Source organism: Harpia harpyja, chromosome 3 (genome assembly GCF_026419915.1).
Source record: "Harpia harpyja isolate bHarHar1 chromosome 3, bHarHar1 primary haplotype, whole genome shotgun sequence".
Lineage (NCBI taxonomy): Eukaryota > Metazoa > Chordata > Aves > Accipitriformes > Accipitridae > Harpia > Harpia harpyja.
The window spans coordinates 64,411,712-64,423,971 of record NC_068942.1 but is presented as its reverse complement, the minus strand read 5'-3'; the positions used below and the strand labels follow the sequence as shown (position 1 = coordinate 64,423,971).

Genomic DNA, 12,260 nt, shown 5'->3' with positions numbered 1-12,260 from the left:
AGGCTTTTAAGAACAGGTTAGAGAAGTGTCTGGGGTTGGTTGATTCCTTGGTCAGATAAATAGATTAGTATTCTCTAGGTCTGTTCCAGCTGTTTTCTCTAATTATCTAGAAAATAACCGTAATAGATGTGGCTTGTGTAGGAGAGAGCATTGATTAGTAAGAGTTGTTGGGTTTTTATTTTAGACAAGCAAAGACTTTTTTTTTTTTTTCCTTCAGAGCACCAGATAATGTATTTGTTGCATAAATCCTGAAAGGAAAAGACTTCTGTGCCTTGATGAAAGCAAGCTATCACTTACTAAATTTAAATACAAAAGTTACACTTCCTAAACCCTTATTTTTTTTAAAAATATATTTGTTTTTATAGGTGTTTCTGCCTTGCACAGTTACTAAGTTTAGTATTACCTTGGGTGCCTTTCTTCCACCCTGCCTTGGTTTCTATGAGCACTCTGGAGAAGTGAAGATGTATTCAGTAATTTAAAACTGGTCTATAAAGACACTAGGCACTTTTGTGGTAGACTGTCATAATGTCTTCTAAATCAAAATTGCTTTAGAAAAAACTGCTCCTTCTGGTTTTATAATTATTAAGGAGAAGTCACTCTTATTTATATATTTATTAGTGTCTGTATTTTTAACTTTTTTCTTTGTTTTTTTTCTCCTGACCAAAGGGGCTTAGCCTGGACAATTTTTTAGGTATAATATTATATGACATTAGTTTTTAATGCTTCATTTGATTTCCTCGCCCCCCTCCCCCAACCCCCCAGGTCTCTGTCTTGAGAAGTTGCCAATTTCTTCTTCGGCTAGCAACCTCCATGTGGACCGTGAACAAGAAATTGTTACATGCTACGAGAAGGCTGGGGATATTGCTCTTCTGTACCTTCAGGAGATAGAAAGGGTAAGGGATGATTTGCTTATTGAAGAATTGCATGGTTCATCTTTCATTGATGCGGTGTTACCATTTTGGTAACTCAACTAAAAGATGTCTAATATTTATTTTCTTAGGACTTCAATGCATACTTACAGTCGGACAATAAATTAGTGTGCCTTAATGGATGTCTGCTAGCTGTCCTTCTGACTGTTCTCTCATTCTGATCTCTTAGAATATAGTGTTAGTAGTCTAAAAAGGGACAGAGCTCCTCTGAACTACTATGTATATTCAAGATGCTGATCTGTGGCCTCTTGTTACCCTATGGTAGTTCATTTATGAACATGGGATTCTGGTGTCTTTCAAACACACGTGTCGGAATATGTACATTGTATGTATATACTTACTAGCTTTTCGGGTAATTCTTAAAAAGAATTCAATTCAAAATGAAGCTATGAAGATTGAAAATTGATCTTGTTGATATTTATTTGGAGCCAATAACTTAACTGCTCTTAAATCCTCTTTATAAAACTACTTGAAGGTAAAATTCTGAAATAACATTGTACCCATCAGCAAGACACTTGACGTATCAGTGGGATGTCCAGAATAGTAACTGGAGGTGTGTTTGCTTCAACTAATAAGTACAATCCTGGGACAATGAAAAAAATCATCAGATATGATAGCCAGATAAACAGATTATTTTAAAATATAGATGAAATTCAGATAAATCTTAATAGTTCTATAAATTGGATCAGGACAGTGTTCTTGGACTTGATAGCCCATTTGTCCTTTTATCTCATTAATATATTGCTCACTGTATAGATGAAACTACAATTACTGTTAAAATCCAAGGTACTAGATATGTAGAAGACCTGGGTTTTATTGATGAAAGATGATATATCTGAGCTTCTTAACGTTAGACAAAATATAACCTACAAACAGCTCTGCAGATTATTAGGCAAGTTACTGTTTTCTTTTTTTCCCCATGGTTTTATAAGTTATGGAGTATGAATTACAGAAAGTTAACGTTAGGCTCTTTGTTTGTAAAGAGTGTAACACTTCATGATTTAAAAGCTTCAGGCTTTATCTGAATTTAAAGGGATCCATAGGCTCTTTTATTTCCTCCTCCTGTTTTCATTTACACCATTAAACTTGTCTTCTGTTTCTTACCACTTAGCAGAAACCCTTCAAGTGTTATAAATACTTTTTTTTAAAGAAAAGAAAATCTGTGGCACCCTTTGTTTCTAAGATTTACACACTACTGCATTTTATTTAGACTTTGAGATATGTCTGGACAAAATACAATACACTTGGGGCTCTATTCTTTGGCTTGTGAATACTATTAGAATGAAGCAAGCTAGCAATATCACTGACCCTCTTTTTCAGACCTATTGCTTACAAGCTTCAGGCCTGTCATTTGACAGTTGTCATTGAAGGGGTTATTAGATACAGTTAGGGTCACACAAGCAAAAGGAAGGGGAAAGAAAACTTTGATGTGATGGGGGAAAGAAAAGTAATTCACACTTTTTTAAATAAATACACGTTTTTATTTTCTGAGGGTTTTTTGCTTTGGGGTTTTTGTTATTATCTTTTAGTGGCTGGTGGACTATGTGCAGTGAATATGAAGGCAAATGAAAGCTGTTAGCTCTCCATTTTGAGAGAGCATTTTTAATGTTGATGTAATACAAATTAAGTTATTTTTAAATTGTTTCTGGAAATCACTCTGGAGATGACTTTTAATCTTCTTACTGCTTTCTGCAGCAGTCTTTCCTAATCTGACGGGGTTTTAGATTTTGAATACCATCACCTCCTGCTACTGAATGAGGTTGCAAATATGCTGTTTCATATACTTCTCTTTTGTATGCCATTCTTCACAGAACTTTCTGAAAAAGTATTATAAAATTATTCTGAGTGGCATTTCTGCTTCCTGAAGAAATTAACTTTAAGGATAAAGCCAAGAGCAAAAAGATTTATATTTAGGTGGGAGTGGAGGTAAGGATAGAAATATTCTGCTAGCCACTGCCTGCAAATGAAAAAGATTTCTCCAACATTAAGTATTAGCTTCTGTGTGAAAGTCCACAAAACTTGATTTTTTTTTTTTCCTAAATAAATTTTTCTTACTTTTTCTTTTGTTTTCTTAGGTAATTAATGCCAATTTACAAAACAGAAGCCCTAAACCAGGGCCCACTGCACATGAACAAGAACTTGGTTTTTTCCTGGAAACAGGGCTTCAAAGAGCACATGTTTTATATTTCAAGAATGGGTAAGATTTGATTCTCCTTTTTTTGTATTTGTTTTTTTGTTCAGGTTTTGTATTTGTGATCTAACTTGGCATCATCATTTTTAGCAATTGTGGATTGTGTAATCATGAGGACTTTATTAAAGTAGTAACATTTTGATTGAAATAGTAAGGCTGCCCATATTGTATTTATTTACATATTGTAAAATTGTTTAATCAAAGTATATTAAACAGAAAGCATTTTATATTTTTACTTTCTAAATTGAGAACTTAAAATACCTTAAACTTGAACTATTTGAAATTTCTTTTACTTTATTACTAGACACTGTTAGAAAGTGATTGACAACATATTGAAACTCTTGATTTTTATAATTTTGATTATGTAATTTTTTTCCAAATCTCTTCAGTTATCACTTATTTTAACATTATGCTGCAGGATAAATGTGCATGAAGATCAACAGTATGTATACAAGTATACAATCTCCATTGTATCTGCTCTATAGATCCTTCTAGATTCTGCATGGGAGATCCTTTATAATTTATTTTAAATAAGGCTTCCCTTAAAAGTCTAAAAATAAATTCAAATATCACAGAAGACGAAAAAAGGAATACAACTCACCATTTATAAGAGCTTCAAAACTTGGCACAAATGGTTTTTAAGTACATTTCTGACGTTTGTTGTTGAAATCACATAGTTTAAGAATTTATTTTCAGGGCTTCTTATTTCACTAGGAAAATGTGGTTTCATTGAAATATTGGAACTCTTGGTAGGACTACTGTTTTGTACCAAAAATGTTTCTTATTCTTACAAATACATAAACAGAAGATAAAGGGAAATCATGCAGTGTCTGTAAAGAGTTCGAGATTTTAATGTACTGATGGTAGGGTGACAAAAGGCTATCCAAGTTTTCAAACCGTTCAGGGACTTCAGCATAGAAATGATCACTAAGCTTTTGAAATCTCATTCTGAAAGTAATGAAGTACTGCTGCAATAACACATGATCTGAGAGTTACTTTTTAGTTCTGTTTTCATCATTTAATTGCAGGAGGAATGGAATGTTCTGAAAGTTAATATTTTTCATTTACCAGAGCTAAAAATAAAATTTCTCTTTTCATGGCTGCACAAAAGATAAATAAAATATACTTATTGAAAGAATCCCAGTGGCAATCATGGTTAAGAATAAGCTAAAAATTCCACATTTTGAAGAATTTTGATTGAAGGCCAGGAATGGAAGTGGTCCATTTAATCTGACATGTTGTGTGTAAAAGCAATCAGTAATAGATATAGCAGATCAAGATTAATTAAGAAAAAAAGAAAATGGCACAAAGAAGTCGTGCAGTGGGTTATTAAGGAACATCCAGCCCAGAGGAGTATTTTTCCTAGACCATATCAGTTGGTCTGGTGTGCACTTTGAAAGGTTGATTGTATTCCATGTACCCTTTAATCCTTCACAGTGAAGCTGGTGGTGTTCTTGTTAACTCCTACATAAGCGCATAATTTTTTCTGCAGTCTTTAGTACAATGGTCACTTGCAGTTTACAAGCTAATTACACATTATATATTTAATTTTAAACTTCTTCCAATTTCATTGGCCAGTGCTACTTTTTTTTTTTTTTTGTGGTATGAGAGGAAACGAGGTGTTAGGAAAAATGGCTCTGTGCCAATCGTTATTTTACATATTCCTGCCATTATATCCTTTAGTTTCCTTTCTTCATTTAGAGCCAATCCCAGTTCTCTCAAGATTTCCTAATATGGTCATTGTTCCAGGCTGCTAGTTATGTTGCTGCTTTTATGGGTCACTTTTTTTTTTAATTAGTTTTTAACTTGGGTTTACCAGAACTGAACAAAACTTTAAATGTATAAAATGTATACTTTTCTAACAGGGACAAATTTATAGCATGCTTTTTAATACACTTATTTTAAGGATGCTTTGCTTGGTTTTTAAATTTGTCATCTCTTCTGATGTTAGGTTAATAGAAAGATCTTGAATCTAATTTCTATGAAGCTTCACAACATACTTCAAGTTTGAACTTTATCTAAAATTGTAAAGACTATATGAACATTTTCAAGGAGAGGAAATGTTGATATCTTTAATATAGGCAATTTAGAAATGGAAATATTTATTTTAAATAAAATTTTTTTGCAATTGAACTTGTAGATGTTAAAAGGGCTTCAATCCTGTGGAGGAGGCAGGGAATCACCAGAGTTTAACTGCTTGTGAGTGATGGGGGAGAAGGAGAAGAGGAAAAGTGTGCCTGTCTGTTTTTACAGGCAGACTAAATCTGTTATTCATATAGTGATGCAGTGGAATCTCTTACTTGTGTATGTTCATGAAGTGAGGCTGACACTCAGAAGAGTTGAATCTGAAATAAAAGTTCCTGTCACCAAACTATAACCTGGCATTGGTTTGCGTCAGTTCAAATGTTATCCCGTTACCAGCATAGTGCCTATAGTAATTTGTGCATTAGAGCATGCTTAAAGATCTGAGTAGATGTTTATGGATTTTTTGCTGTTTTTTTTAGTCTTCAGTTCCACTCCAGTAAGTACGAATAAACATCTCTCAAAATCTGCTGGAGAACTGAATTTGTCTGAAGTCCTTTTGCTATGGAGTGGGTTTTTGTTGTTGTTGCATATCTAGGGGTCGGTTGGCTAATCACTGCTTTTAATTACACTTCCTCCACTAGAAGTGGAAATGTCATTTTTGTGCGTGTTAGAAAAGAAAATAAGATAACTTTTATACTAGCTGGAAGAGTATAATTTTAGCAGTAATGTAGGGAGTATTGCTGCCTACCCAGAAAGCTGGTTGATCCATTTGAAATTTTCCCTATGTTCACTAACTGTGCAGAGCTTTTCTTTTAAGCCAAGAAATCAAGTTTTTCTAGAGGATTAAGTGATTTATCTTTCAGGTATGCATTATCTTGACTGAAAAACTAGAAAGTGTTTGAAACCTAACTTAGCCTGACTACTAAGTGCTGGCATTTTGAAAATAAATGGCAAAGCAATTATCTTTAAAAAAAAAAAAAAAAAAAAAAAAAAAGTGGCAATAACCTGAGTGGAAGAATCTTATTTTAGTGCTCCATTAAGAAACAAATCTGAAATTAATGTTTTCTTCCAAAGTGTACAGAATTTAGTGAAGAATCAAAGTACATACGCATTTTTTCACTTGGGAGCAGAGGAATGTTTCAGCTGGGAAATGAGTAACAAAGAAGTTGAGGAAGGTGTTCTAAAACTTAAAGCAGGGTTTATGTGCTTTTTAAAAAACATTCTGAAATATGTAACTTTAAATGTCTTTCAGGCTGATTATGCAACTTCTATTTAGTTTAGTAGTTGCTTTGTAGTTTCAGATTAGAGGAGTTCAAAGTCCTGATGTTCCAAGAAAAGCTACGAGCACAGGAGCTTTGACATGAGTGCTTTAACATAGCTATTTTCAAGTAAAAAGCCCCTGAGAGGGGTAGGAGAGCGGTTTATGTACCAGTAATTCTTCTACTTAGTATTTGGTTTTTATTAATGTTATGAGATAAACAAGACCAACTTAGGTTGTAAATGGTTTTTATTTTTGAGGTAATAGTTTTCAGAAATACACTGGAAGTGTATGCTCTTAAAGCAAAACAGCTTTCTGGTTAAAGTCTAAAATCAGGTGGCTGTCATGTGAAAACCAGACTTAGCTAGCTTTCAGAGGTCTTTTTTGTGGCTTCTATATTTCACACCCTCTCCAAGGATATTGCTCTGTCAGAGCCCAGGATCTAGACTGCAATTTGGTCTAATCTCCATCATGGTTCACATGCTGAATCAAAGCCTGAGGAACCTGGACAAGATCTGTATGCCTTATGGTGCCATTACCTGTGCTGGAAGCAAGACCTTCCCGGTGTTCTCCATGAAGTTGTATCTCAGAGACTGGCTTTTTCTCAATAGAAATTTAACCCCCGCCCAAAACAAAACAAAAAAACTCAACCAGTTTTTCTGCGTGTAATTGATTTTTATTGGCTTACAAAATGTTTGACAAGCACAACAAAAAACCCAACTCCTTAGAGTTACTCATGTGTAGGCCTTGTCTATGTAGAAGTTGTTTCTTTTATCTATTTTTCTTTTTCCACCATAACATAAATAGGAATAGCATAGGAATATAGCTCTCATGTTGGTAAGTGAGGGAGACTGGCTGGAAGCTAACCCATAAATGCTTCTGTTGCACATATATACAGTGCTCACAGCTGGAGATTTTACAGTGATGAAATCTGTAAGGTAAGGATTTATGTAAATGCTTGACATAAATGCACATCAAGACACTGTATGACTAGCTGTATGCTCTATTAGAATACAGTGCTAGCTACCCATCACTCTCTGAATCTGTTGAGATCTTGTTGCATACCCTACATCAGTCTCAAAACAAATTGGTCATTAAGTAAAGAATAGAAAGTAAGATGAAATTCAAAAACATTGAAATCCTACAAAGTATCGCATTCTTTATGTGTGAGATACCACTGCTGTATTGGAAAGTAAACGAAATTACTTCTGTTGCAGTTTTCAAAACAACTGTGTCCTGGAGATAACTGCTTTCATGTTTGTGTGGTTAGGAAACTAAGGCAGAATATATTCAAGATAGAGACAAAATTCACTGTTTTGTGATTGCTAACAAAAATGATTTTTCAAAGGATACTTTGATATCTGTCATATCAGATGCTTTCCTCATCCTTACTTAAGATACTGTTCTTACTCTGTTAGTTTTCATTGAAAAAACAGAATACATTTGAATGCAAGGCGAAATTATTATTCCCTCAGATATTCAGATAAAATCATCTGTGAAGAATGCTTTCTCTTTCAATCCTTGTTGTGTGTTTGTTGCTCAGAATTATGTCTTAACTTCAAGAGTTTAAAATAAGATTCCATTGTTATAGATAGAAAATCTGGCAGTTTTACATGGAGGACTAAGGTGGATATAAACATGAAGGAATCACTTTTATTCAAAATAATCTCAAATAACTTTTGTAATAATTAGTAATACAAAGCACACTGAAAGAATAATGTTGTTAGTATCTGAGTTGATGTTGAATTTTTATAATTTTAATAATTTGCAGTTGTAACTGATACTAGCTCACTTTTTCTGAGAAGATACTTAGCGTTTTTTAGCCCATGTACTACAAGTCTTGCTGACTGTGGCTGTTGCTTATGTTTGCAAGCATCAAATTCAAGGTTTTGGTTTTATGTTGTGTTGTGATGGGCAGCAAACAAAATGGTATTGGATCCTTAAATTGGGGAGGGACTATTTAGTGTACTTCCCCTGCTCCCCCCAGAATGCTTGCTTTACTGCTGTATTTAATGCTCTTGTTTTTATTTCCTTCTCTGGTTTTGATATTGTTCTGAAGAACACTGCTTCGCATGCCAGGTATCACAAGGCATGGCTATGCCAGAAGGTTTTTTTTTCTTCTTTTTGTCCCTTCCCTTGCAACTTGTACGATAGGGATTCATAGGATCACACAGGTTGAAAGGGACTCTGAGGGGTCATCTGGGCCAAACCCCTGCTCAAAACAAGGCCAGTGTAGAGCAGCTTTTTCAGGGCCTTGGCCAGTTGTTCTGCGTGTCACCAAAGATGGAGGTTCAAATTCTGATAAAGCTTGGGGCTTAGGTGTTTTGTGGACAATATTCATGAGATATATCACCTGAATGTGAGCTGCAGTAACCTACAGCTAATTAAGTCTTCTGAGTTCCTATCTGTTAATACTGATTTTTCTCTAAAGGACAGTTAGTTGTTGTACCTGGATGATAGTTATTTTCACCAAGAGAAAGATTTTATAGTGTTTGGTTTTTTTATCATAACATCTTTCAAATATAGACTGCTTCTCATTGAGCAGTTTCTTTCATTCTTTTGTACTTTTTTTTTTTTTTTCTTTTCTCTGTGTGTGTGTTTTAAAACACAAAGATAAGAAGTGTTTGTCTGGGGTGTGAGGTTTATCTGGACTACTAATGCCAAAGCACTGTGGTGTCTGATGCCAAACCTGCTTTTTAAAACCAAGAGACTTCTTGGTGGTGATGGTGACAATTATATTTATGCCAGAAGTTTGCTACTGCTGGCCTGAATGCTTGTACTCAGGTCTTCTGGTTCTGCATTGGAAGTTTGTCCTTACTGCCCCTTAATTTTTTTCCTGCACTTTCCTTGTATCATATTTACAGTTATCGGTATCTCTCTCTGTTTAGGAGTGAACATCTTTGTGTAGATGCAGTTAAAATATTTTCATTATTCTAAACAGAAATGCTGCCTGAAGTTTTCAAAGGAGCATAAAAGTTGACCTTGCATCAGAATAATTAATTAGGTTCTAACATAAATTGTTGGGGTTTAGGGTGCAAATATGTAGACACAAGGATGCAAATTAGCCCTAAGGGCATCAATCCGTATAGACTTTTAATAGTAGATTGTACTGTTAAGTCCTGGTTCTCAGTCTTTAAATGGTATAGTGCTACTTAAAGAGTCAAAGTAGGTTGTTTTTTTTTTTTCCTTGAAGATTTAAAGCAGCAAACATTTTAATTAGTCTTTAAAAACCAGAAAGATGCAATTCAAAAGGCTTGACTCAAGCACGATCTGATGGGAGGCAGTCATATAAACACACATATATGTTAACTAGCAGTGTCTATCTGTGGGCTGTCTTTGTCTTGTCTGAAGTTACTGAAAACATGTCAGCTCTGAGTGCACGTTAGTGTACCTTAAAATTCCTTGTCTCAAGAACGGAAGGGATCTCAAAGTCATTTACAGACACTGTGGGATGTTGTTTTCTAAGTTAACCTGCCCTTTTGCTCTGGCATTCAATAAGCATGGGCGGAACTGCTAACATGAAGGCACATCATAGTGAAAAGCAGGTAAAAGTTCTGTGTTTCCTAGGCTAGGCAGGAAAAGTACGTGCCAGAATAGCCGCCACCCTCTTCTCCCCAATATTACAAACTGTTAACAAATACAAGAAATGTACTTTGCTAAAAGCAGTGCAGTGTGGAGATCTACCATATTGTTCATGGTATATTTTGCTTCATTACTTGTCTCTCAAAGCATTTAACTCAATTTTTGGGTGATTTAGATTGTAGTTTTGAAGTGTACTTTTTTTTTAGTATACTTTGTGTAGAAGATGCTCGACAAGTCAGTATTGTGTTTGTGTTCTCTTGTGCAGTGGATCAGTGTTAAATGCTTTATGAAGCAAAAACTAATTCTGCATTTCAAGTTGGATTTTTCTTGTAGAATCTTACTGCTTTTTCCATGATACAGTAGAACTTCAGTCACAAGTTTCAGTCCATTGCAGATGCTTACAAAAATGTAATAGGTAACTAATAACAACCTGTGATGAAGTTCTTAAGGACTTTTAGAAGTTGCATACTTTTTCATACAGTATTTTTTTTTTTGTTCTTGTAACACATCAAAAGACATAAACTTCATATAGGGGAAAAAAAAAAGCTAATTCCTAAAATTTCATAAAGATTTAAATTAGTGTGATTTGAAGTTCTGCTACGTAGTATATGTTTCATCTGTACTGGGAAATTAGTGTTTCAAGTTGACAAGTTCTTGGTCTTGCTCTTTTTTGACAATTTTGAAGGGAACGTTTCAGTTTTTTTGGCAAGTCTGTTTGGTTTTTTAAATCTTGTTATGGGGACACATCTGTGACTTTGCAATACAGTCCTTCAGAGAAAGCTCCATTCATGGGAAGTATGCACTTAGAGCAGAGGACTTAAAGCTGGGGTGCCAGTGGTCTGGTTCTGGCTCTCAAAAATATTTGGCATGTGGTATTACTGAGTAGTATGTATTTTGGCTTTCCAAAGGTGGTGAAGATATCCAGCTTCCATTGAGTTCAGAGGTTTTCTTAAAATTTGGCCTACTGACTTTCTGTACTTACTTCATTAGTATATGAAGTTATTCATTACCTATTAAGAGGCCTGCCAGTTTGAAATACATAAATAAATATCATCTTTCATGCGGTTGTTTCCATGTTAGATGTATACACAAGATCAGTTTTCTTTAACGTGTACTAACTGGTCACGCTATGGTCAAGCTCTGCTGTAATGTGGACTTTTTACCAACAATCATTATTTCTTGTGCGACTGGTGATTATTTCTTTTCAACCAACTGGTGGCTTACTTTGACATCACTTTCAACCTGTTCATACAGGTTTTGTTATTTGGAAATGCTAGTTCTTTTTAAATGAGCATGCTAGTTCTTTTTAAATGAGCTTTTATATAAAAGTATTTTAGAAGGTGAACTTGTGCTAGTGAAAGATGTCTGTCTGTGCTGGAGACTAAAGTTTCTGAAATACACTGATAATCCTTTATTATATAAAAAAGAACAGAGATGACCTCTGTCATGTAATCTGAAGAGTGAAATAAATGAGTAGGTCTCTAGGTAAAGTGATAAGAGCTCTACAGTTCTATGGCAAGATCTCTTGCATCAAACACTCTGGTTTCAGGTATTCTTCAACCAAATTTAAAAAAAGCATCTGTGTAAAAGTGCTGGCTTTTTTTTAATTTGTACAAAGTATTTTAAATATATTTGTAAATAAAGATATCAGAGTAAGGAAGGCAATTTCAACATCAGCTTTATAGTGCAGTGCAATAGTGCTTTTACTTATGAAAAGCTTACACAATATGTAATATTTCTTTTCTCTTTTGAGCCCATGTTAGGTAAATGTTACACAACTTGCAGATAAAATCACATCTTAAGATAATACAACTATATGAGAGCAACAATGATTTAATAGAAAACACGCTTTTGATCAAATCATTTTGTTTTGCAACTACACTTCAAATAGTGAAATGACTGTCCTGTGTTGTGTTGAGGTTGCAGAATTCAATTGTTCAGCTCAGCAAAAAGCCAACCCAGTTCTTCACCAGTTCAAAGACAAACTGTATTAATATAAAATAAAACATTCTCAACTGCTTTTAAGTGCTATAAAAAAACAGATAGCTGAGATAACTGATATAGAGATGAGGAAAAGATAAAGCTCCAAGACCGTTCAAAATAATCTATTGTTTGAGAAGAAAGTTCAGATCTGCTAAAATTGTTTGTATGAATGATGCCTCCTCTCTGAGGGTCTTGAATCTCTTTGCAAAAGCTGTTTAGGCAGCAGAAGTGGAAGAAGCACAGATGAAGAAACTTGAGTTGCAGAAGCGACACCAAAAGCTAGCTGGAATTG

The 12,260-nt window shown here is 34.5% G+C and overlaps 1 protein-coding gene across 5 annotated transcripts in view; it reads left to right on the top strand.

Moving 5' to 3' along the window:
- Positions 1-12,260, top strand: part of TTC7B (tetratricopeptide repeat domain 7B) — a 141,777-nt gene that overhangs the window by 35,561 nt on the left and 93,956 nt on the right. For 3 of the 5 annotated variants that reach the window (XM_052782974.1, XM_052782972.1, XM_052782975.1), the window contains exons 4-6: positions 763-893; positions 3,005-3,126; positions 3,539-3,562. In XM_052782974.1, the coding sequence (XP_052638934.1) occupies positions 763-893; positions 3,005-3,126; positions 3,539-3,562 (277 nt within the window). The remainder of the gene's footprint in view (positions 1-762; positions 894-3,004; positions 3,127-3,538; positions 3,563-12,260) is intronic. The other 2 variants (XM_052782973.1, XM_052782976.1) reach the window with 1 other exon arrangement.